The sequence below is a fragment of the Hypanus sabinus genome, chromosome X2 (genome assembly GCF_030144855.1).
Source record: "Hypanus sabinus isolate sHypSab1 chromosome X2, sHypSab1.hap1, whole genome shotgun sequence".
Lineage (NCBI taxonomy): Eukaryota > Metazoa > Chordata > Chondrichthyes > Myliobatiformes > Dasyatidae > Hypanus > Hypanus sabinus.
The window spans coordinates 3,368,581-3,395,855 of NC_082739.1; the positions used below are offsets into that span (position 1 = coordinate 3,368,581).

The 27,275-nt window shown below is 43.0% G+C and overlaps 1 protein-coding gene across 1 annotated transcript in view; it reads left to right on the forward strand.

Annotated features, from left to right (window-relative positions):
* Window positions 1–27,275, forward strand: part of si:dkey-103g5.4 (uncharacterized) — a 136,043-nt gene that overhangs the window by 57,669 nt on the left and 51,099 nt on the right. Inside the window, exons 23-34 of the mRNA XM_059956812.1 lie at window positions 253–588; window positions 4,001–4,393; window positions 8,400–8,570; window positions 10,289–10,446; window positions 10,949–11,089; window positions 11,900–12,041; window positions 13,449–13,633; window positions 16,233–16,358; window positions 16,474–16,669; window positions 17,262–17,418; window positions 18,726–18,819; window positions 23,235–23,486. Coding sequence (XP_059812795.1) covers window positions 253–588; window positions 4,001–4,393; window positions 8,400–8,570; window positions 10,289–10,446; window positions 10,949–11,089; window positions 11,900–12,041; window positions 13,449–13,633; window positions 16,233–16,358; window positions 16,474–16,669; window positions 17,262–17,418; window positions 18,726–18,819; window positions 23,235–23,486 — 2,351 coding nt within the window. The remainder of the gene's footprint in view (window positions 1–252; window positions 589–4,000; window positions 4,394–8,399; window positions 8,571–10,288; window positions 10,447–10,948; window positions 11,090–11,899; window positions 12,042–13,448; window positions 13,634–16,232; window positions 16,359–16,473; window positions 16,670–17,261; window positions 17,419–18,725; window positions 18,820–23,234; window positions 23,487–27,275) is intronic.

A 27,275-nucleotide genomic window follows, 5' to 3' on the forward strand; every position in this document is an offset into this window, starting at 1 on the left:
CATTAAGGAACAGATGTACAAGTGTACCTAATAAAGTGGCCACTCAGTGTATGTCTCTCTTAAAGCAGAGTTTGATAAGTTTTTGATTATTGGGGTGTCAAAGGTTATAAGGAGAAGGCAGATGAATGGGGATGAGAGGGATGATAATTCGCTCCTGATAGGCCTCAATAATGGGCTGAATGGCCAAAGTCTACTCCCATGTCTTATGGATTAATAGATTTACAGTCTTATCTTTTGTTCTTCAATTCTTAGGTGTGGTTTACCAGAGTGAGGAGAATTTGATTCCATATGTACCGTACCCACTGTATCCAGAGGCCAGTCTCCCACATAAGCTACAACTGGGTAGCCTTCCCCATCAGAGTGATGTGAAATTGGGAGGACTAATGCCAGATCCAGAGACGGGAATTAAAGTGCCTGTCATAGCCATGACTATTCACCTGCAGACTGGCCTGATCCGTCCTCTAGGGGGAACCTATATCAGCCCGATCACAAGAATGCTGGCACCAATTGAACTGGGTGCTCCGATGGTCTGCGAGAAGACTGGTCAGATGGTACCCATCATAGGGGTTGGTCTGAACACCACGACAGGTAAACACAATGTGGATAGTAGCAGTAGTAAATACACAGTTGTGTCTCAAACTGTGATGACTCACACCAGGAGATTTGAGGGAGACTATGGATGACAAAGAAGGTGGATGTTGCACAGAGCATAGGGGAGATTATCCTAACTGGTTGCATTGCAGCCAAGTATGGAAACACCGATGCCCAGGAATGGAAAAGTCGACAGAAAGTGGTGGATACAGCCCCATCCATCACAGGCAAAGCTGTTTCTGTCACAGAGTCACTGGTAAATTGGTTTATTAATGTCACATGGATTACCTTACAGAGAAAGTCATTGTTTTCCATACAGATCAGGTCATCACATCAGTGCATTGAGGTAGAATGAGGGAAAGTAATAACACAGTGCAGAATACAGTTTTACAGTTATAGAGAACATGTAGTGCAAGCAGAAAGGTAGGATAGGCCCTGAAGAGAGATTTTAGGGAGTTGGGTAGAAAGCTGAAAAGCAGGAGCTCCAGGGTAGTAATCTCTGGATTGCTGCCTGTGCCACTTGTCAGTGAGGGTAAGATTAGGATGATTTGGCACGTGAATACATGGCTGAGGAACAGGTGCAGATTTCTGGATCATTGGGATCTCTTTTGGGGAGGTATGTCCTGTACAAAGGGGCAGGTTGCACCTGAACCTGATAGTGCTGAGCATGAGTTAGTTGGTTTACAAACAGAGGCAATGTGTAGTGAGGAGAGGCTGATGATGGGGCAAAATTGCAGACAACAGGATGAGTTACAATGTAAAAGGCAGACAAGATCAAAAAGAGTGAATACAAGACTGAAGGAGTTAAATTTGAATGCACGCAGTATACAGACTAAGGCAGATGAACTTGTAGCACAGTTACTGATTGGCAGGTATGATGTTGTAGGCATCACTGAATCATGGTTGAAATAAGATTACAGCTGGGAGCTTAATGTCTAAGGATACATGTTCCTTCAAAAGAACAGGCAAGTAGGCAGAGAGGGTGGCATGGCTCTGTTAGTAGAAAATGAAATCAAATCCTTAGGAAGAAGAGATGTAGGATTGAAAGGTGTAGAATCATTGTGGGTAGGGCTGAGAAACTGCAAAGGTAAAATGACCCTGATGGGAGTTGTATACAGACCCCAAACAGTAGCAAAATTGTGTGATACAAATTACAATGGGAGATGAAAAATGCATGTCAAAAGGGCAACGTTGTTATCGCTATGAGGAATTTCAATATGCAGGGAGATTGGGAACATCAGCTTGGTGCTGGATCCCAAGAGGATGGATTTGTAGAATGCCTATGAGATGGCTTTTTAGAGCAGCTCATGGTAGAGCCCACTAGGGGACCAGCTATTCTGGATTAGTTGTTGTGCAATGAATTAAAGAGGATACCAAAAGTTTCTTCAGATACATAGTGTAAAAGAGAGATGACAGTAGATATCAGACTGCTGGGAAATGATGCTGATGAGGTAGTAATGGGGGAGAAGGAAATGGAAAACAGACTGAATAAGTATTTTGCATCAGTCTTCACTGTGAAGACAATAGCAGTATACCAAAGGTTCAAGAGTGTCAGGGGACAGAAGTGAGTGAAGTTGCTATTACTAGGGAGAAAGTTCTTGCGAAACAGAAAGACTTAAGGTAGATAAGTCACCTGGACCAGATGGACTACATGCCAGGGTTTTGAAAAGAGGTAGCTGAACAAATTGTAGAGGCATTAATAATGATCTTTCAAGGATAATTAGATTCTGGAATGGTTCCGGAGGACTGGAAAATTGCAAATGTCACTCCACTCTTTAAGAAGGGAGAAAGACAGGAGTAAGGAAATTACAGGCCAGTTAGTCTGACCTCAGTGGTTGGGAAGATGTTGGAGTTGATTGTTAAGGGTGAGGTTTCAGGTTGCGTAGAGACACATGATAAAATAGGCTGTAGTCAGCATGGTTTCATCAAGGGGAAACCTTGCCTGGCAAATCTGTTGGAATGGTTTGAGGAAATAACAAGCAGGATAGACAAAGGAGAATCAGTTGATGTTGTGTACTTGGATTTTCAGAAGGCCTTTGACAAGGTGCCACACATGAGTCTGCTCAACAAGCTATGAGCTATTTTGGCATGGATAAAGCACCGGCTGTTTTACAGGAGGCAAAGAATGGGAATAAGGGGGCCTTTTCTGGTTGGCTGCTAGTGACTAGTGGAGTTCCACAGGGGTCTGGTTTGGGACTGCATCCTATTACATTATATGTCAATGATTTAGTTCAAGGGGTTGATGGCTTTGTGGTCAGTTTTGCAAATGATAGAAAGTTAGGTGGTGGGGCAGGTAGTATTGAGGAAGCAGAGAGGCTACAGAAAGACTTAAACAGATTAGGAGAATGGACAAAGAAGTGGCAGATGAAATCCAGTGTCCAGAAGTGTATGGTCATGCACGTTGTAGAAGAAATGAAAGGGTTGACTGTTATCTAAATGGTGAGAAAATACAAAACTCTGAGGTGCAAAGGGATTTTGGAGTCCTCGTGCAGGATTCCCTAAAGGTTAACTTGCAGGTTGATTAGTTGGTAAGCAAGGCAAATCCAATGTTAGCGTTCATTTCAAGAGGACTAGAATATAAAATCAAGGATGTAATGTAGACGGTTTATAAGGCACTGGTGAGGCCTCGTTTGGAGTATTGTGAGCAGCTTTGGGCCTTTATTAAAGAAAAGATGTACTGACATTGGACAGGGTTCAAAGGAGGTTGAATGGCTTGTCATATGAAGGACATTTGATGGCTCTGGGCCTGTATTCACTGTAATTCATAGGAATAAAGGGGGGGGAGGATTTCTTTGAATCCTATTGATCGCAGAAAGGCTTCGATAGAATAGATTCGGATGTTTTCTTTGGTGGGAGAATCTAAGACCAGAGGACACAGCCTCAGAATAGAGGGACGTCCATTTAGAACAGATATAAGAAGGAATTTCTTTAGCCAGAGAGTGGTGAATCTGTGGAATTAGTTGCCACAAGCAGCTGTGGAGGCCAAGTCATTGGTTAATTTTAAGACAGAAGTTGATAGATTCTTGATTAAAGGATTGAGGGGATATGGGGAGATTGAGGCTGAGAGGGAAGTGGATCAGCCATGATGAAATGGTGGAGCGGGCTTGATGGGCCAAATGGCCTAATTCTGCTTTTAAATCTTATGGCTTCATAGTCTACAATAAGGTCCAAGGCATGACAAGGTACAGTAGATTGTGAAGTCCAGAGTCCATCTCATCATTCCTGGAGACCATTCAATAGACTTATTACAGCAGGATAGAAGCGGTCCTTGAACCTGGTGGTACGTGCTATCATATTCTTCTGTTCTATGGAAGAGGTGGGAAGGGAGAATGTCCAGGTTTGGAGGGGCTTTTGATTATGCCCAGCTGCTTTACTGAATGCATATCTTCAGGTTCTTGTTACCTTTTAGGTGCAGTGATACCTCTGGGAGGTGTGCTGAAGTCTTCCAATAAACCCATGTTTCTCGGGGACAGCTTTACAGAGCCTCTCAGTGGAAGATCTGCTCGAATTTCAGGTGCTTATGTTCAAGACACTGAAGTGGTGCCTCACACAGGTGGCTACCAGGCATTGCTCGATGGTACAGTGCTGGTGAATGAAGTCCGGATCCTGGAGGCATTGAAGGGCTGTAAAGACTCAGGAGTGTCCTCCCCACACCAGAAACAGCGAGGCACACTGAGGGAAGCACTAGATGACCTAGTGAGGGCACGCAGAAGATCCTGGGCACACATTATTCACACCATGCACAACTTGGAGAGACAGAGGAAGGAAGCAAAAGATCTTGCAAACAGAGGTGGTAATGTTGGTAAGAAACCGAGCATAGTTGCAGGACAGAAAGAGGCCTTTCAGCTGACTGCATCTAAAGAGATTTTTAAAAAGGATTACCTTTATCTGTTACATGTACATCAAAACATCTGGTGAAATAAAGAACCCACATGGTACCAGTACATGCTGGGGGCAGCCTGCAGATTTTTCCACAGTTCTGCCCACAACTCACTAACTCTAACCTGTATGTCTTTGGACTGTGGGAGGAAACCTACACAGTCACAGGGAGAACGTACAAACTCCTTAAAGACAGCAGCAGGAATTAAACCTGGGTCACTGATCACTGGTATTGTAAAGCCTTGCACTGGTGGGAGTTGTCTATCGGCCACCAAATAATAACTCTCCCTGTAATGGCATATACCCATCCCACATGGCAGCACAGACGTCCAGGAATAGGAGCTGCTGCCTCAAAGATTTGGTGACCTGGGTTCAATTCTGAGCATGGGCGTTAGAGGTGCTGAGTTTACATTTTAAGGAAGAATGGTAGCATAACGGTTAGTGCAAGGCTTTACAATACCAGTGATCAGTGACCCGGGTTCAATTCCTACTGTCTGTAAGATGGCCTACTCCTGCTCCTATTTCTTATGTTCTTATGAATTTTTTTAACCAGAGAGTGGTGAATCTGTGGAATTCTTTGCCACGGACACCTGTGGAGGCCAGGCCTTTATGTATATTTAAGGCCGAGGTTGATAGATTCGTGATTGGTCAAGGCGTGAAGGGATATGGGGAGAACGCAGGAGATTGGGGCTGAAAGGAAAACGGATCAGCCATGATGAAATGGCCTAATTCTACTCCTATTTCTTATGGTCTTGCGGTCTTTATTAGTGCTTGTTAATGCAAATATTCACGTGGCAGCAACCCAACGCATAAAAGCATGCAAACATGGTCAAGACATTAATTTATTGTTCAGACCAAACCACTAGAATGGGGAAGAAATGTGATCTGAGTGACTTTGACTGTGGAATGATTGTTGGTGCCAGATGGGGTGGTTTGAGTGTCTCAGAAACTGCTGATCTCCTGGGATTTTCACACACAACAGTCTCTAGAGTTTACAGAGAGTGGTGTGAAAAACAAAAAAAATTAGTCAGCAGCAGTTCTGTGAGTGAAAACACCTTGTTAATGAGAGAGGTCAGAGGAGGATGGCCAGACTGGTTCAAGCTGACAGGAAAGTGACAGTAACCAATAGCCATGTGTTATGCAGGATGTACCTAATAAAGTAGCCACTGAGTGTATACTACCTTGAGAATTTTTTTTGCAGGTATTTATAGAAAAATTAAGAAATGCAATAGAACTCATGAAAAACTTCAAATAAGCAAAGATTGACAAATAACCAATGTGCAAAAGAAGACAAATTTTGAACAGTAAAATAAAAAAAATAATACTGTGAACATGAGTTGTCAAGTCCTTGAAAGTGAGTCCATAGGTTGTAGAATCAGTTCAGTGCTGAGGTGAGTGAAGTTATTCCCTCTGGTTCAAGTGCGATAAATACACTGGATATTCAAGCAGTTGGGCAGAGTGGAAGTTGTATCAGATGGGTCTGGCTTCCCCGTATGACTGATTTAACCCACCTCCTCAGATGCTAACCTTGAGTGAGAGGATGATGGCAACATTTGAAAATTGTACTGCTCTGTGAGGTGGAGTTGGGTTTCCCATTTGGTGGTGTCAATTAAAAGTTGATCTGCCATTCATTCTGCTGCTGCTCCTCTCTGTCCATCTTCAGTCAGTAGCAGAAACTCTTCTCACTACTACCATCGGGAAGGAAGTACAGGAGCCTTTGGTTCAGGTACAGTTATTACCCTTCAACCATCAGACTCCTGAACTCATCAACACTGAACTGATTCCACAACCTGTGGACTCATGTTCTCAGTATGATTTATTTACTTAAGTTTTATGTGATCTTATTTGCACTTTGTCATCTTTAGCACATTGGTTGTTTGTCAGTTTTTGTCTATGTATAGTTTGTCCTTGATTCTGTTGTATTGCTTTGTTTTCCTATGAATGCCAGCAAAAAACCAGAAACCATGGCTGACTGCAGAGCTCCGTGCACTGCTTAGGAATCAGGGCATTGCCTTCAGATCAGGGAACAGGACGAGAGCCGCGCTCACCAGTGCCTTCAGGAAGTGCACAGAAAACCCACAGGCAGCAGGGACACACAGCACATCTGGCAAGGTATACAAACCATAACCGGTTTCCAGTCCACCCTGTACGTCAACAACAGTGACGACTCCCATCCTGATAAGCTGAATGATTTCTATACACAATGTCATCGAGGAAAGCCCCCTCTTCCCTGAGGTGTGGAGGACCCTAGCCAGGGTAAACTCACACAAAGCTGCAGAGGTGGAAAACTTGCCTAGTCAGGTGCTGGATCAGTATCTCTCCAAAACAGTCCACTGTCCCTGCAGGCTTCCAGGCAGCCCCATCATTCCCGTGCCCAAGAGAACACCAGTAACTGGTCGAAATGATTATCGCCCAGTGGCACGGACTTCAACAATCATGAAGTGCTTTGGGCATGTTAGGTTCTGGATCATATAAAATCCCACCTTCCAGCCACATTGGACACTTTTCAGTTCACCTACCGCTCAAACCGGTCCATTCGTGATGCCATAGCCTCAGCCATCTACTCCATCCTGTCCCACCTAGAAAACTATGCCTCATACACCAGGGTGCTGTTCATCACCGTCAGCTTGGCATTTAACATGATCATCCCTCAGAAGTCCTCATTGGGACTCAGCAGCCCTCTGCTTAACCGGACCTTGGGACTTCTTGATGGGAAGTCCCAGTCAGTCAGAGTTGGCAGCAACATCTCCAGATTCATCACGCTGAGCGCTGGTACCCTCCCACCCTCCAGGACTGTGTGTTCAGTCTGCTGCTGACCCACAACTGCACTGCCAGATTCAGCTTGAAACACATCAGGTTCGCTGATGATACTCCACTGGGTGGCCTCATCAGCTACAATGATTAGCTGGCAAGCTTGTACATTCCTTCCTGTGTGGCATGGGTTTCCCCCCACAGTCCAAAGATGTATCAGTTAGTAGGTTAATTGTTCATTGTAAATTGTTCCATGAATAGGCCAGGGTTAAATCGATGGTTGCTGGGTGGTGTGGCTCAAAGGGCCGGAAGGGCCTGTTCTGCACTCTAAATAAAATACAAGAGATTCCCGTCCATTTCAGTTTGTCTTCCTGTCCTCGTTCTGACATGTTGATCCAATGGCTACCTCTGCAGTCCTGATGAGGCCATGGATGAAAAACACCTCATATTCAGTCTGGGTAGCCTCCAACCTGAACATCAAGTAATTTCTCCACCCATCTCTCTTTTTCCATTCCCCATTCCAGCTCCCTTCTCATTTGCCTATCACCTTGTTCTGTGTTTCCCTTTCTCCCATGGTCCACTGTCCTCTCCCATCACGTCCATTCTTCTTCAACTCTTTATCTTTTCCAACTATCACCTGCCAGCTTCTTACTTCACCCCTTCACCTTCCCCCTCCCTGCTTTCATCTATCACCTGCCAGCTTGTGCTCTTCCACCTCACCCCCCGCCCTTCCTTTCCAGACCTGTTAAAGGGTCTGGGCCCAAAATATCCCTTCCATAGATGCTGCCTGACCTGCTGAGTTCCTCCAGCATGTTGTATGGTGTGTTAGAATATCTAGGCATTTAATTACTAGTGTTATTAGTTTGGACAATATCATGGGCTGAAGAGCCTGTTCCTATGCTGTGCTGTTCTGTCTCTGGGCTGTGGGAGGAAACCAGAGCACCTGGGAAAACCGCTTGGATACAGGGAAACTATAGAACATTCTTCGTAAGTCAACATCAGAGACTGAACCAGGAAACTTGGTGATGTGAACCAGTCACCATGTCATCACAATAAGACATCTTTACTGTCCCCTGTGTTCTCTCATTCTGTAAGAGATTAGACACAGATACAACGTTGAGCAAGTTTATAATGGACAAATGTAGTTACCTTTACTAAAATCTTTAATCCTCCCATAGGAATGATACCATTTGCCACCACAGATTTGTTGTTTCCTGCTGTTGTCGGGATGTATATTCCTGATCCTGGAGGCTCTGGACTAGAAGTGCCAATTTTAGGGGTGGAATATGACTCAGACACTGGCCGGCTAATCCCACTTGCTGGGACCATGGAGGATGCTGATGGAAGAGGTACTTTCTGCTTAAACTCCACAAAATATCTTGTAGTTGACAAATTTCTCTTTCATTCCAAGATTTAAGTTTATAACATTCAGTTAAATCATGGCTGATCCAATGTTGGCAGCAGTTCTCCTGCTTCATCTCAGGATATCTTTACAATAAATGTCCCCACCCTGACCTTAACTCTACAAGCCTTGGGAGTAGAAAATGCCAAACGTTTACAGCACTCTGAGAGAAGAAATTCCTCATAATGTCAAGCATATTTTGGAACATAGACCCATTCCTTTCCCTCCCCCACCCACATATACAGATGTAACTGTAAAATAAAGTTAGTTACATCTGAAATAAAGGTGATTCGTTGTAATACATCTGAAAAAAAATATGGATTAAACTTCCATGTAGAATCTTGCTAATGGAGGAATATTTGAGTTTCTAACCAATCTTGTTTTCAAGATTGTCAGCAACAAAGTATCAGCTAGTCAGCCACTTAAATCCACTCGCTCTTTTGTTCAATTAGACCATGGCTGATCCAATCTTGGTCTTAGTTTTCCTGTTCCCTCCCAGTACCCCTTTACACCTAAATGCCTATCTACCTCCACACACCTCTGGAGTAGAGAATGCTAAAGGGCTGCAGCACTCTGAGAGAAGTAGTTCAAAGAGCATTATCAAAGTATGTATACTATATACAACCTTGAGGTTTGTCTCCTCACAGGCAGCCACAAAACAAAGAAACCAATAGAGCCCATTCAAAAATAGAAGACCATCAAACACACAATGCAAAAACAAATTGTGCAAACAATAAAAGTAAGCCAATAATACCCAGAACCGAAGCTCACGAAACTGAGTCCACAGTGACAAAGCTGGCCCAGGAGCCCATTGGTTACAGGCCACAGTCTCAGTTCAGCACAGAGAAAAGTGAGTTGAATTGGCCCGTCCCTCAACTCCAGCCCCGACACCCTGACCTTCACAATCTGGCCCAGTGCTTAAGTCAGCCAAAAGTCGGGTTGTTCCTAGCTCTTGGATTGTGGATACAAATACCAATGCATGAACACACTGTACTAACACAGAGTGAATTTCTATCTGCTCTTTTGGAGCCACTGTGCCGTAACATCTTTTTCTAGGAATTTCACAATTATGGAATCTTTATTCCATGCATTTTCCTTTCCAATTGGGACTTTAAAGCAAAACTGTGTGTAGGAGCTATGCACCCGTTCTCTATCTGCACTGTATTCAGTGTTGTTATTATGGTAACTGGTCACATGAGTACAGGTGTGGTAAAAGCGTGGTGAATAATTCACATCTTTGGGCTTTGTTCATGGCAGTTTGTAGCTGGGAGCCGGCAGATAGCATACCTTTTGTTGACTGCTCAATCATGCTTAGTTTTTCTTAAGTTCCATTGTTTCAAGATTGTACACTTGCTAATTGCTAATAAAGGATCAAATACGTATCTTTGTCTTTGGAACAACATTGTTGGAGCTGAGGGCGCATCTTACAAGTATAGCAAATCTGTAGAGTCACCAGCAGCGGCAATTGGTTTGGTTAGAATTGGCCGTTGCATTGTACCTTCAATAAGTACTTGATCTTCACTCTCCTATTTCCTTCCAAACCTTTGCCGCCTTGGTGACAGCTGCTTACGATGTGGATCTTCAACTATATTTTTGAAAAAATATACCAAATGTATTTCATCTGCTCTCTTTGTTTGAGCACTCATGTTTTTTCCTGTTTTCCAGGGATGATACCAATTGCTCTTGGTGCCAGAAGCATTGACCCCATCACCGGAGAAACTGGCCCGGTTGTAGGAGCCCGTTTAGATGCACAGACAAAGATTGTGCTGCCAGTTATACAGGCGTCAAGAGGCATCATGAGGCAAAAGCTGGATGGAGAAATGGTAATATACTGTGAACACTCCCAAGATGTCGGAGCGACTCAGCATTTATGGAGAGGAATAAACATTTGACCTTTTTGGGTCAAGACCCTTCATCAGTAATGGAAAGCACGGAAGCAGAAGTCAGAATAAGAAGATGGGGGGAGGGGAAGGAGTACAAGCTAGCAGTTGATAGGTGAGACCTAATGAAGGGAAAGGTGTGTCAGTGGGGGAAAAGTGATGAAGTGAGAAGCTGTGAAGGGATGGGTGGAAGAGATAAAGGGCTGAAGAAGGAATATAACAGGCTAGGAGAGTGAACTATGGAGAAAGGAAAGGAAGAGAGAAACCAGAAAGAGGTGATTGGTCAGTGAGGAGAAGAGAAAGGATGAGGGGGTAACTAGATACATATTGGTTGCTTTTAAAACCATTTCAGAGGTCTATCACACACTGCTGAAAGTAGTCACAATTTAAGTTGTATAATAGCTCGGTGCTTCAGGGTGATGGTTCCATATGTGTATCTGTTCAGGTCAAAACCCTGGATGAAGAACTCCACTGTAGGCGCGAACACTGGCATCATCAGCAACAGAATGAAGAAGCCCTTTTCATTGCTTTGAAAGATTTACTGCAGGAGGTCACTGACACCAAAACTGATTGCAGATTTACAAAGGTACAGTATTGTGATAAATAGGTCTTTAATGATGGAGTCTAGAATCATTGGTTTATTTTACATATATATGTTTAATTACCTGATTAAAAGGAACAGTATAGTGATACAAGGATCATTCGTATATCCCTTTAATATTGGAGTCAAGAAAGATAGGTTTATTTAGCTTGCATAGGTTTAATTACATACTTTAAAGGTCAGACCTAGAACTGCATGATGGTTGGTTGGGTTTAAATCTGTTCAGGTAGTTCGGAGAAGGCTTCAGGCCTTTCGTGAGTTGAATAATTCACTGTGATTGTCACATGAGAAATATTTCTCCCTGTCCCCTGTGGTCCTGAAGGTTCACATCCATATCTGGAAAATTGAATTGATGATCATTACCTTATCAATAGCTTTAGTTTTCCTTATTAAGGAACATAAAACACTACAGCACAGTACAGGCCCTTCAGCCCACAATGTTGTGCTGACCTTATAAGCTACTGTCAGATCAATCTAACCTTTCCTTCCTGTGTAACCCTCCGTTTTTCTATCATCCATGTGCCTAAGAGTTTCTTAACTTTGCCTAATGTATATATTATTCAATAGTTATTAATTATTGAACAAGCATTTTACTTCAACTGGACCAATAAGATTTTGAATTAGTCCTTTAGCTACTTTAAGTTTAATTGTTATTCAGGTATAGGTTTGCAAGATTACAGTATCCTTTCTGAAATTTTGAGACCTGAGCCTTTGCCTTTATGATTATCGTGTCTCCAGTTTTGTTAATGATGATCATCCATGCAGATCTGAACCTTCTCACTTGATTATCTTCAGGTTGAGGATAAGGTGAGAGCTGTTGGTGAAAACATCATCCTCTTACAAGACTGTGCCCAGAGTGAAGCACAGCGCAGGCACATGGAGGATCCTAACTTAGCATCCTTGATGCCAACTGACGTCATTGTTTTGTTGTCACGAGGTAATTCCATGTCCAAAGGCTAATTCCTTCACTATTTTCCAAACGCAAGTGTGTTGAAGTTAAGGAGCACTGGATTTTTGTTTCTCCTTTCTTGTCTATACTTCTCAGCTATGCAAGGTCCCCAGTGTTGTTAACACCTTTATCGGGTGGGCAAGGCAGTGAAATGTAGGATATTTGAACAGGTCACAGTCCAAATTCTGCTTGTCTTCTCACCTGGTGGTCAGACTTTGACCTCCATCTCCAAAGGTAATAGTTCCATCACTTCCTGGGTAACCACGCCAGTTGGCAACTGCCCTAAATGGTGGTTGTCTTCTGTACAAATATATACCACTTCATAACTGCCATCACAAGGCTTCACATCACTGAATCAGCCATGTATATCACAGAGAACAAGTACCCCAGCACTGATCCTTGTGGGACACCATTAGTTGCAATCACTCACACAACTGTCTACCACCACGCTCTGTCTCCAATTGCAAAGCCAATTTTGCCCAAGGTTCCCTGACCCCAAACCTTTGAACTCATGTTCCATGTGGGACTTAGTCAAATAATGTCACATACTGCATATTGTCCTCCCCTCATCAATATATCATGTTACCTTTTCAATCAATTTGGTCAGATTGGTCAGACATGATCTACAGTTGATGAACCCATTCAGGTATCCTCCCTCAATACTGAAGTAAAGCAATCTTTCACCTTCAGTGCAAAGGCTCCTTGGGTTTTACTCCCACTCTCATTTACCTGATAATTCTTGTACATCCTAGGATACTGAGTTGTCAGTTTTTAATCACATCTCAGTGATAGCAACAGTATCTTAGACACACCACAAATAAATATTAATTAAAGTGTTGAGTTCATCTACTTTATTATTCTTCTTGCAATAAAAAAGATGCAAATTATCTGGATTTATTTGAGATTCACTTACTCACTTGTTCTGCCTTTTGAACTCGCTAATGATTTCTCCTCTAGGAGCTTGCTAACACTAACCTAACCTCTCCATTTAAACAAGTACTGAATCTCTTTCTCCTGCCAGCTCAGTTTAAACCTTACCCAACATATTAATTCATTGAAAATACTCAAAGTCAAAGTACACGTATGTCACCATATACTACCTTGAAATTTTGGCCGATGTTTAGGCACTATGGGAATCAAAGTATACAGGGATTGGATGGTAAAACAAACAAGGCCTAGAATTACCCATGATGTAATGGAATGGTGAAATAAGCTGGGTAACCACTATGTCCCCCTGTTCCCATTTTATGTTCTTAATCATCATGTAGGAAGTAAAGGAATCTTTCTACACCAGCTCTGAAACAATGCAGGCTCGCTGCAAGTTTTTGCATTTCTGTCTGGCTCTTCCCTTCTGACTATTATATTGTTGCGCTCTCTCCTGACTTCACTTTGCAGTGGACAAGGAGGAAGCGGAGCAGCAAATGTTATTATTAGCTGCTGCTCAGACAATACTTGAAAAGCTGACCCAGTTTGCCAAAAAAATGAGTCAAGATGAGGCTCGCCAGAGGGGTCAACTGCAGCAACCATGGGAGGCTGCCTTTCAACAGGCAGAGGAAGCTTCTCCAATAGGGCACCCTCAGGTGAGTACTTCATGTGTGTACAGATCACATAAAATTTGTTCCATAGAAACATAGAAAACCTACAGCACAATCCAGGCCTTTCGGCCCACAAAGTTGTGCCGAACATGTACCTATCTTAGAAATTACTAGGCTTACCCATAGCCCTCTATTTTTCTAAGCTCCATGTACCTATCCACAAGTCTCTTAAAAGACCCTATCGTATCCACCTCCACCACTGTTGCCGGCAGCCCATTCCACGCACTCACCACTCTCTGCGTTTTTAAAAAAAAAACTTACCCCTGACGTCTCCTCTGTACCTACTCCCCAGCGTCTTATACACCCCTATCAGGTCACCTCTCAACCTCCGCGCCACTCCAAGGAGAAAAGGCCGAGTTCACTCAACCTATTTCTATAAGGCATGCTCCCCAATCCAGGCAACATCCTTGCAAATCTCCTCTGCACCCTTTCTATGGTTTCCACATCCTTCCTGTAGTGAGGTGACCAGAACTGAGCACAGTACTCCAAGTGGGGTCTGATCATGGTCCTATATAGCTGCAACATTACCTCTCGGCTCCTAAACTCAATCCCATGATTGATGAAGGCCAATGCACCGTATGCCGCCTTAACCACAGAGTCAACCTGCGCAGCAGCTTTGAGTGTCCTATGGACTCGGACACTAAGATCCCTCTGATCCTCCACACTGCCAAGAGTCTTACCATTAATACTATATTCTGCCATCATAGTTGACCTACCAAAGTGAACCACCTCACACTTATCTGGGTTGAACTCCATCTGCCACTTCTCAGCCCAGTTTTGCATCCTATCACTGTCCCGCTGTAATCTCTGACAGCCCTCTACACTATCCACAATTCTCCAAATCTTTGTGTCATCAGCAAATTTACTAACCCATCCCTCCACTTATTCATCCAGGTCGTTTATAAAAATCACAAAGAGAAGGGGTCCCAGAACAGATCCCTGAGGCACAGCACTGATCACCGACCTCCATGCAGAATATGACCTGTCTACAGCTACTCTTTGCCTTCTGTGGGCAAGCCAGTTCTGGATCCACAAAGCAATGCCCCCTTGGATCCCATGTTCCAATTTTAGATTCATTCTGTTTTTCAAAGGTTTCTCTTGCTTGACCATCAAAGTTGTTCTTTCACCCTAAGCAACAAATTATTTTACTGTGTTTCTTTACCAGAGTTTCTTTTTTGCACAGCCAAAACTTGAAAAAGCTTTGTAAAACTTATTTTCATTCAACAGCCAAGATCAGGATGCTCCATGCATTATAGAATCATAAAGAGAGCTTTTAGCACATTGGCCTTCATAAATCAAAGTATTGTGAATAGGAGTTGGGATGTTCTGTTGACATTGGTGAGACCTAATTTAGAGTATTGTGTGCACTTCTGGTCATCAACATACAGGAATGATATTAATAAACTTGAAAGAGCACTGGGAAAACTTACAAAGATGCTGCCTGGACTTGAGGAACTGAGTTATAGGGAAAAGTTGAATAGGTTTGGACTTTATTCCCTGGAGCGCAGGAGAACGAGGGGAGATTTGATAGAGGTATACAAAATTATAAGAGGCATAGATAGGGTAAATGCAAGCAAGCATTTTCCCCTCAGTTTGGGTGGGACTAGAACTAAAGGGTAAAAGGCAAAATATTTAAGGGGAATGTGGAGGAGGGGGCTTCTTCACTCAGAGGGTGGTGAGAGTGTGGAACACTCTGCCAGTGGAAGTGGTGCATGCAAGTTTGACTGCAATATTTCAGAGAAGTTTGGATAAGTGCATGGTTGGGAGGGGTAAGGATAGCTCTGATGCAAGTACAGGTAGTGAGACAAGGACTAGATGGACAGAAAGGCCTGTTTTGCACTGTGGTGCTCTATGACTCTATAATATTATTTGAAGAGGGTGGAAAGGGCTGTTGGTTAGAAGTGAATTCAATAAGAATCATCAAGATGAAATGATAATAACATGAAAGTATATTAGTTGAATGGGGAAGATGCGGAGGGCAAGGAGAATATTGGATATTGCCTTAAAAACATTTGCATCAATGCAATGGTCTGAACGGCTTTATCCTTCTTTCAGCTCTCCAGCAGCTTTTTGTCACTGTGCTCTGATAGGTGTTTGTGAAAGGTGATAAATGAATTTTCCTCCAGGAAGCCTGCAATAAATAGCTGTTTAAAATGCTGTGAATCACTCTGCTGCTGGTGGTGTAATGAGCTGATCATAGGAGACAGCAGGTTGCTATTGCTACTGATGCCATTTTGAGGCTATCACCTGTCAGTTTCTGTCCCACCTCTCCCCCACACTTTTATATACTGCCCATCTTTCCTCTTCACCCACAACACCCCACCTCCCCCCTCCAATCCTGATCTGGGGTCTCAACCTAAAACATCAGCATATGCTTTTTGCCTCCATAAATGCTGCTCAATCCACTGAATCTTCCCACTCGTGTATTTGTTTTTCAGCATCTACAGTCTCTCATCTCTCTATAACCACCATTTTCATCATCGTGGTAGGCTTGGATATCAGTCTGAATAAAAAGTATCTTATGATCTTATTCCCAAGAAAGCCTTGTACTGAATGCCGACTGTCCATTTTCATTTACTTACAGTTGAAAACCCTTCTAACTCAAGAGTTTCAGGAAAACATAATGAGCCAATGGACTGACCTTGACATGGTCTACATCAGACTGGAGCATTTGCGAGAGCTAGCAGAACAGTGTGCACTGGAAGCCAAGGTACAACCTCAATAAATGAATGGCAGATAGTTCACTATCTATTGTAATAAAGTGTTGTGATCTAATTAGTCTGTCCCAATGTATATACTTCACCTGGAGTAATCTTCCATTTCAGGTTGTCCTATCAGGAGATGTCTATTGTTTTGGTGACTGTCAGCTGACCAGGAGCAAAAATGCTGGTGTTTTCCATGGGCCATCAGATTCCATCAACCGGAAAATGCTCCCTCTTATCAAACAACTAATAAATCTTTTGGATACTGACAGGAACATTATCCTTTCCCGAGACACTCTGAACCTTGTATCAAACCAAGGTTGGACAATTCAGTTTCTATTAGGTTCTTGATTCGTTACCTTCAGTATATACAGTATGTCTCTCGTGGCTTATGCATGTTATGAAGTGCAGTGTCTAACTCCACCAATCGCCTAAACTGCTGGAAAAACTCAGCTGGTCAAGCAAAATCTGTGGAGGCAAAGAGATGGTCATCATTTTAGGTCATGGCTATTCAGCCACCTGACCATCAAGCTGCCACTTACACCAAACCTACATTGATCTAATTTTATTCTCACTCCATTCCTCTCAACTACCACCAGATCCTGCCTCTCATCCACATGTTAGGGGCAGCTTTACAAAATCGATTAACTGACCAACCAACACCTCCTCGGGATCTGGGGGGAAATCTGTGTGGTCACAGGAGAACTTGCAGACTCCACACAGGCAGCATCAGAGGTCAGGAATGAACCCAGATCATTAGAGCTGTTGAAGCAGTAGCCCTTCTACTTGTACTACTGTGCCATCCCCCAGCCTGCTGAGTTCCTCCAGCACTTTGTGTGTGTGTTGCTCAAGATATTCAGCAGCGGCAGAATCTCTTGTGTTTTTGATATACAGTATTTTCTTTTTAAAAGGTCCTACAGCCAGCAGTAGGCCACAAGGAGGTTGGCTGCCATACCCAGAGCCTCCTGGAATTCCCGAGAGATCCCTCACCATGGCTCCTGACACATCAGTTTCTGGATCGTCACCGCCAAGTAATAACATGTATGCAGAGAGGCAAGCGTTAATTAGGTGGGCATTCATCAGAGGAGCAGCCTGGTATAATTGAAAGTATTTAAAATTCCAGACTCCCCTCCATTTTAGACCATAAGACAGAGGAAAAGAATTGGGCCATTCAGCCCATCGAGTCACTCTGCCATTCCATCTCAATTACTATCCCTCTCAACCCTATTTTCCTGTCTTCTCCCCATAACATTTGACACCCTGACTAACCAAGAACCTATAAAGCAGAGGTTGATATATACCCAATGAACTGGCCTCCACAGATGTCTGTGGCAATTTTCTGAGACATTTTTTGGGGAATAAGCATTAAGGTAGAGAGGAGAAAGCATTGGATCTGTACTTCAAGTCATAAAATCAGAGGGATGTAGGCCGATATTAAGGTATGTCCAATTCCACCCATACTGAATAACAGTTCATCCAGTTATCATAGTCATGCAGCATGGGCACAATCCTTCAGCCCCACTCGTCAATACCAACCATCGCACACATAGTTACTAATTCCATTTTATCTTCTCCACACTTCCCCAGATTCTACCACACATCTGTAAGTTTAGGGAAATTTGTACTGACCAGTCTACCTGCCAATCTAGTTTATTCACAATAAAAATATTTACAAGTGCAAAATTATAATAAATTTATAAATGTTTACTTGTAACAATTTTACAAAACGATATGTCTTACATTTGTAAGAACACCTTTTCATTTTTACATTTACAGTCAATGCTGTCAGTCCTGTTCTGTCACATTCCTACGCATCAATAAAACTGTTGCCACTCCTGCAACCCCCCTACCCCCCCCCCCCGGGTACACTACTACGATAATTGAGGGGCTTCCTCACCCAACCCAGCCCCTCCGTCTCCAGTAATGAAAGTTCTCTAAATGTTGTCCTTCCATGCTCTTGCTATAGTGTCAATGCCCCCAGACTCCTTGGCAATCACAATTGGAACCCTCCCCAAACCTAATGTCTCTTATCTAAAGTGAGAGGGGGAGAACTTTAAAGGAGATGTGCAGGGCAAGTTTTTTTCATACAGTAGTGGGTGCTGGGGTGGTGGCATTTAAGGGGCTTTTAGATACGCACGTGAATATGTCAGGAATGCAGGGCTGAGGATCATGTTCAGACAGAAGCGACTAGTTTAATTTAGCATCACAGTCGGCACAGACATCGGGGACTGGCGGGCCTGTTCCTGTGCCTCTCTGGTCAATGGTTTTCTCATCAGTTACAGGGTGATGAGATTAAGCTGCAACTTTGCCACTTTTACTTTCAAGTGAACTGATCATTTTCTCATTTGTTCCACTTACTCCCTGCGCATCGTAAGATTCCACATTGAGAAGCAGGCGTCCGAAGCAGCACACCTGGAGATCGCCTTGATGTCGGATGAAGTGAAGCAGATATGGAAACTGCTGGAAGAGGTGCGTGAAGGGTAGAGGGCACCAGGCAGACACAAACCATAAGCAGGGAGTTACTTTCCTTTGACTGCTGGCTCTCATTGAGATATTTGGGCTCATTGAGGCGAAGGTCCTTAATAGTGGATACCACCCTCTTGGGGCATTGCCTTTTGAAGATGTCCTCGATGGTGGGAGAATAGTGCCCATGAGGATTCGGCCAATGAGGACAAGCATTTGATGGAACAGCAGATGTTATCAATGCCAAGCTTAAGCTGCAGAAATCTGTAGACTGTTGGACAGAAATAAGGAGTTGTAATATGTTTCTTTAGCAAAGAAATAAGATGCTGGAGGATGCTGGATAGTATCTACAGTACAGTGCAAAAGTACAGTCCTATATATAACTAGGGTACCTAAGACTTTTGCACAGTACTGGAGTAATTTTATGTATTACATTGTACTGGTGCCACAAAATAAAACAAATTTCATGACATATGTGAGTGATGATAAACCTGATTCTGATCTGGATCTCTGTTGTAGACTGAGTGGGAAGGGGGCAGGAAGAGGGGAATCATGATTGTGAAAAGGGGCAGGAAGTGGAGAATCATAGTTGGGAAAGGGGGAAAGGAAAGGTGAGGGAGTGGAAAGCACCAGAGAGACATTCTGTAATGATCAATAAACCAATTGTTTGGAGCCAAATGACCTTGCCTAGTGTCCCAGGGTTTGCATCCACACCCTCCCCGTGCCCCGTCACTCCTCTGCCACCTGTCCCACAACACTCCTGTGGCACTCCACCCTCGTCATTTGCAAGACCCTTTTCTTCCACCAGATTTACAAACTCACTCTCAGCTCCACGTTGACAAATATAGCACTGTGCTAAAGTCTCACCCTAGCTATACACTATGTGCCGAAGGCTTTTGCACTGTACTGTATGGAGGGAAATGGACAGTCAACTGTCCATTCATCTGGACTGAAAGATGGAAGGAAGGTAGTAAGAGCTGGTAGGCAATAGGTGTATCCATCTGTGGAATGGCAACAGGCAGATGGAAGAATGGAGAGTGGAAATCACAGCAAGAGATGTTAGGTATAGGTGACAATGGGCTGAAGATAGAATGCAAAAGGAGAGGAGGGTGGAGAATGGAATCAAGGGGGGGAAGTGATGAAGACACGTGAACATTAGGGATGGGACCCCAGTGGGAGGATTTTGTGGGTGGTGGACAGATGAAGTAGCTGCAGAATGGGAAAGAAGCAGGGTTTCTTTGTTCAGAATCGGAAACAGGTTTAATATCACCAATATATGCTGTGAAATTTGTTGTTTTGCCCATCCTTATTTGCCTGTACAGAGACCACCTGAGCATGCTGTGATCGTAGCTTCCCTTCTCTGAAGGGCATAGTGAACCGACTGTTTTTACAACATTCTGGGAGCTTCATGATACTTTTCCTTTATTCCAGATTTATTTAATTGTTTAAAAGTATCCCCAGTGGAATTGAAGGTGTGAGATCAATAGCTCAGGCTTCTGGGTTATACTCTTGTAATTGATGTTGTGATGCACACCCTGTAACTAACATGCCGTAAAGAGACAGAATACACTGATTTTGACACAAACCCAGAGAGAGCAAGGTGTGTAAAACCTCATCTTGGAGCTTGAATCAAAAATTTATCAGTGCATCACCACATTTATAGAACAAAGTCCATGTTCTCTCTAAGGAAGGGCATTGTGCAAATTTGTTCTACTCTGTTGCTTCCCGGTTTAAAAAACATGAGACAGTTCCTATCTTATTTTATTTGACTATCTTGTATTGAACTTTTTGTTCAGGGCCCCCCCCCACCAGCAATTGATCTTTAGTTCCTGTCATTTCCATCACAGAGCTCTCCTCAAAGAAGAGCTCGAGACTGAGCAGAGAGAGAATAGCTTTATTTGTCACATATACAGTGAAATTTGTCACTTGCCTCAAAGACCAATACCGTTTTTATATCTGCTGGGGCCAGCCCACAAGTATCGCCACACATCAGGTGCCAAAAATGCATGCCCACAAATTACAAACTCTAACTTGTACGTCTTTGAAATGTGGGAGGAAGCCTATGTGGTCACAGGTAGAACATACAAACTCCTTGCAGACAGAGGCAGGAACTGAATCCCAATGGCTGATCGCTACCACTCAGAACTATGCAGTAAGTTGTTCACTGTGACCACTCTCTCTAAGTAGGATCTTTTCAAATATTTTTATTTGAAGGGATAACCACAAGCTCTTATTTTGCAAGAGAATCACTGCCTGGTTCGGAAATTGCATCATCTCGGATCGCAAGACCCTGCAGCAGATAGTGAGGTCAGCTGAGAAGATCATTGGGGTCTCTCTTCCCACCATCACGGACATTTACACTACACGCTGCATCTGCAAAGGAAACAGCATTATGAAGGACCCCATGCACCCCTCATACAATCTCTTCTCCCTCCTGCCATCTGGGAAAAGGCTCCGAAGCATTCGGGCTCTCACGACCAGACTATGTAACAGTTTCTTCCCCCAAGCTATCAGACTCTTCAATACCCGAAGCCTGGACTGACACCTTGCCCTACTGTCCTGTTTATTATTTATTGTAATGCTTGCACTGTTTTTGTGCACTTTATGTAGTCCAGTGTAGGTCTGTAGTCTAGTGCAGCTTTCTCTTTTTTTTTTACGTAGTTCAGTCTAGTTTTTGTACTATGTCATGTAACACCATGGTCCTGAAAAACGTTGTCTCATTTTTACTATGCACTGTACCAGCAGTTATGGTCAAAATGACAATAAAAGTGACTTGACTTGACTTGAGGTAAGAATAAGCCACTTAGCTTGATAGGTAGTGAAGATACTGTTTGTATCACAGGACTAGTGAAACAGTATGGAGACATGAGTTCACATTTCATTCATTAAGACTGACATCAAAAATCTCTTCTCAATGATTGTTAGATGAAACCACGGCATGTATTTATTACCAATGGAAATCTAACATCCTCATCTAGTCTGACCTATATATAAATCTGTAGCAACATGATTTATTGAAAGAAAAATCTTTAAAAAAAAACTTCAGATGGAAATCCAAAGCAAAAAAAAAAGAAAAATGCTGGTAACACTCAGTAGGTCAGATGGCATCAAGGGTCAGTATTACCTTTTGCAGATGCTACCTGACCTGCTGAGTGTTTCCAGCATTTTCAGATTTTTTGTTTGGGCCTCTGAGCTAGCTCAGCAAGCCATTGAGTTTGAACAAAGAGACATAGCCAATAAATCTTGGCCATGGCCACATCCCATGATTGACTAAGAAAGAAATATCTTGATGATCTCACGTACAAAGTCTTTCCATCTCAGTTTCTTTGTGAGAATGGAACTTCCACTTTCCTGTAGAAAGGAGGGTAACAACTACACAGTCAGAAGAGCCAGCTCTAGGCAAAATAAACATCAGCCACCACAGAAAAAGTCAGAATCAGATTTATTATCACTGACATGTTGTGAAATTGGTTGTTTTGCAGCAACAGTACATTGCAATGCATAAAAAATGGTAAGTTACAATAAGAACTATATTGTACATAAAATAAGTAGTGCTAAAAGAAAACAAAAAGTAGGGTAGTGATCATGGTCTCTTTAGAAATCTGATGGCAGAGGGGAAGAAGCTATTCCTAAAATGTTGAGTGCATGTCTACAGGCTTCAACAATGAGAAGAGGGCATCTTCTTGATGGTGAAGCTCCTTAATGATGGATGCCACCTTCTTGGGTCAACGCCTTTTGAAGATGTCCTCAGTGCTGCAGAGGTTATTGTCCATGATGGAGCTAGCTGAGTTTACAACTTTCTGCAGCTTTTTTTGATCCTGTGCAGTGGTGCCTCTATATCAAACAGTGATGCAACCAGTTGGAATGCTCTCCATGGTGTATCTGTGGAAATTTGCTGGACTCTGTTTTGTTTCTACTGTGTACTGTACCAGCAGTTTATGGTCAAAATGACAATAGACTTGACTTGACAAACCAAATCTCCTCGAACTCCTAATGAAATAGGAGTGCCTTTGTAATTGGACTAATACATTGTCCCCAGGATAGATTTTCAGAGATGATGATAGTGTAATCTTACCAAGGCAGGTAGAGCAGGCAATAGTTATGTCCTTACAACTTTTGCTCACACCTTGCAAACAAGTTCAAGTTTATTGTCATCTGACTGTACATATATACAACCAAACAAAACAACATTCTTCTGTGAGTGCACCGTGGTCTGGAAGAATGTTTCGTTTGGTTGTACAGTATATATGCACAGACAGATGACAATAAACTTGAAGATTATATGTAAATACAGTCCCTTTGGAGCTCAATCCCCAGATAGAAAAATGAGCGAAGAATTAAATCATTGCTACAAAAAATGCACAAGCTGAGAATGTGGACAAAATACTGAAAAATGTTTGTTACTGTTCAATTCTTTACAGGAGCAACAGAAGGGAGAGGATAGTGAGAGACTGGACCAGATGGAGAAACTGCTGAGCAATTTGTTGGAACAACATAGAAAATCAGTCCTGGCTCTGTATGGTCAACACACAGTGGAGCTAATGGAAGTGGGGTTTGACCCAAACCTAGCGATGCCCCAGAACATGCTTGGAATGGAGAATGATATAATGAGTGGTTTACAGCTGCTGGTCACTGATTTCCAAAATTTCCATGCAAGGAGCAAGAACAAACAGGTCAAATTAACTGACTGATTGAATAGACCAAAGCATAAGGGGATGAACTGGAAATATAAGGATGGAGTTGAAGGGAAAGTGAAAATAAGATAAGTTAAAAAGGACAACAGAATCAATGGAGTAGAAAGCTCAAGAAGAGATCATACAGTATGGCCAAGTGAAATAGGAATTGATATGAAAGGAGAGGGAAGTAATGAATTAAAAGTATTATATATGAATGCACGAAGTATAAGGAATAAAGTAGATGAGCTTGAGACGCAGTTGGAAATTGGCAAGTACGATGTTGTGGGAATAACTGAGACATGGCTTCAAGTGGACAGGGCCTGGGAAATGAATATTCAAGGATATACATCTTATCGAAAGGACAGACTGACTGGCAGAGGGGGTGGGGTGGCTCTGTTGGTGAGAAATGATATTCAGTCCCTTGCGAGGGGGGACATAGAATCTGGGGATGTAGAGTCAGTATGGATAGAACTGAGAAATTCTAAGGGTAGAAAGACCCTAATGGGAGTTATCTACAGGCCCCCAAACAGCAGTCTGGATGTAGGGTGTAAGTTGAATGAAGAGTTAAAATTGGCATGTCGCAAAGGTAATGATACAGTTGTCATGGGGGATTTCAACATGCAGGTAGACTGGGAGAATCAGAATGGTACTGGACCCCAAGAAAGGGAGTTTGTGGAGTGCCTCCGAGATGGATTCTTAGAACAGCTTGTACTGGAGCCTACCAGGGAGAAGGCAATTCTAGATTTAGTGCTGTGCAATGAACTGGATTTGATCAGGGACCTGGAGGTAGAGGAACCATTAGGAGATAGTGACCATAATATGATATGTTTTAACCTACAATTTGAGAAGGAGAAGGGAAAATTGGATGTGTCAGTATTACAGTTGAACAAAGGGAACTATGGAGCTATGAGGGAGGAGCTGGCCAAAGTTCAATGGAACAATACCCTAGCAGGGAAGACAGTGGAACAAAAATGGCAGGCATTTCTGGGAATAATGCAGAAGGTGCAGGATCGGTTCATTCCAAAGAGGAAGAAAGATCCTAAGGGGAGTAAGGGGCAGCCTTGGCTGATGAGGGAAGTAAAGGGCAGTATAAAAATAAAAGAGAAGAAGTATAACATAGCAAAGATGAGCGGGGAACTGGAGGACTGGGAAGCTTTTAAAGAGCAACAGAAGATAACAAAAAAGGCAATACGCCAAGAAAAAATGAGGTACGAAGGTAAACTAGCGAAGAATATAAAGGAGGATAGTAAAAGCTTCTTTATGTATGCGAATAGCAAAAAATAGTTAAGACCAAAATTGGGCCATTGAAGACAGAAACGGGTGAATTTATTATGGGGAACAAGGAAATGGCAGATGGTTGAACAGGTACTTTGGATGGTTGAACAGGTACTTTGGATCTGTCTTCACTAGGGAAGACACAAACAATCTCCCAGATGTAATAGTGGCCAGAGGAACTAGGGTAAAGAATGAACTGAAGGAAATTTATATTAGGCAAGAAACGGTGTTGGATAGACTGTTGAGTCTGAAGGCTGATAAGTCCCCGGGACCTGATGATCTGCATCCCAGGGTACTTAAGGAGGTGGCTCTAGAAATCGTGGACGCATTGGTAATCATTTTCCAATGTTCTATAGATTCAGGAACAGTTCCTGCTGATTGGAGGGTGGCTAATGTTGTTCCACTTTTCAAGAAAGGATGGAGAGAGAAAACAGGGAATTATAGACCAGTTAGCCTGATGTCAGTGGTGGGAAAGATGCTGGAGTCAATTATAAAAGAGGAAATTACGACACATTTGGATAGCAGTAGAAGGATCAGTCCAAGTCAGCATGGATTTATGAAGGGAAAATCATGCTTGACTAATCTTCTGGAGTTTTTTGAGGATGTAACTATGAAAATGGACAAGGGAGAGCCAGTGGATGTAGTGTACCTGGACTTCCAGAAAGCTTTTGATAAAGTCCCACATAGGAGATTAGTGGGCAAAATTAGGGCACATGGTATTGGGGGCAGAGTACTGACATGGATTGAAAATTGGCTGGCTGACAGGAAACAAAGAGTAGCGATTAACGGGTCCCTTTCGGAATGGCAGGCTCTGACGAGTGGGATACCGCAAGGTTCGGTGCTGGGACCGCAGCTGTTTACAATATACATTAATGATTTAGATGAAGGGATTAAAAGTAACATTAGCAAATTTACTGATGACAAAAAGCTGGGTGGCAGTGTGAAATGTCAGGAGGATGTTATGGGAATGCAGGGTGACTTGGACAGGTTGGGTGAGTGGGCAAATGTATGGCAGATGCAGTTTAATGTGGATAAATGTGAGGTTATCCACCTTGGTGGCAAGAACAGGAAGGCAGATTACTATCTAAATGGAGTCAAGTTAGGAAAAGGGGAATTACAATGAGATCTAGGTGTTCTTGTACATCAGTCAATGAAAGCAAGCATGCAGGTACAGCAGGCAGTGAAGAAAGCTAATGGCATGCTGACCTTTATAACAAGAGGAATTGAGTATAGGAGTAAAGAGGTCCTTCTGCAGCTGTACAGGGCCCTGGTGAGACCCCACCTGGAGTATTGTGTGCAGTTTTGTTCTCCAAATTTGAGGAAGGACATTCTTGCTATTGAGGGAGTGCAGCGTAGGTTCACAAGGTTAATTCCCGGAATGGTGGGACTGTCATATGTTGAAAGATTGGAGCGACTGGGCTTGTATACACTGAAATTTAGAAGGCTGAGAGGGGATCTGATTGAAACATATAAGATTATTAAGGGATTGGACATGCTGGAGACAGGAAGCATGTTCCCGCTGATGGGTGAGTCCAGAACTAGAGGCCACAGTTTAAGAATAAGGGGTAGGCCATTTAGAACAGAGATGCGGAAAAACTTTTTCACCCAGAGAGTGGTGGATATGTGGAATGCTCTGCCCCAGAAGGCAGTGGAGGCCAAGTCTCTGGATGCATTCAAGAGAGAGTTAGATAGAGCTCTTATAGATAGCAGGGTCCAGGGATATGGGGAGAGGGCAGGAACGGGGTACTGATTGTGTATGATCAGCCATAATCACAGTGAATGGTGGTGCTGGCTAGATGGGCCGAATGGCCTACTCCTGCATCTATTGTCTATTGTCATAACAACATTCTTTCATAAGAAAGAGAAGCAGAACGATGTTATTCTGTCCTCAAGGCTGCTCCACTTCATGTCTGTCTCAGTTTCACTTTTCCCCTAAATCCTACAAACTAAAAGTCAGTTGATCTCACTGTCAGACAGATTTATTAATGCTCTGTACTAGAGAGTTCCAAACACTTAGTGCCCTTTGAGAAAAGAAACTCTTCCCTTTCTCCATCTTAATTGGTACCTTTTGTGCCACCCATTCTCAATTCTCCATGATGGGATTCATCCTCTTAGCACCTAGCTTGTGCAGCCCCCACCATGTTTCAGTAGGAACACCTTCCTAATGAGTACTGGCTAAGCACTCTCAACCTTAACTCCTAGGGAACCACTCATCTCAGGAATCTATGTAGTAATTCGGCCTCCAGTACAAGTGAATCCCTCCATAAATAAGGAGACCAATATTTGATTTACAGACCAGTTAGAGTCGCCCCACTGACCTGGATAAGGGAGGAGTGGTATTAGAGGAGACCAACACATTCAAAATGCTGGAGAAACTCAGCAGGTCAGGCAGCATCAAAGGAGAGGAATAAACAGTTGATGTTTCTGGTCAAGACCCTTCATCAAGAGTTGGCATGAAATGTCAACTATGTATTCTTCTCAATAGCTGCTGCAGATCTGTTGAGTTCCACC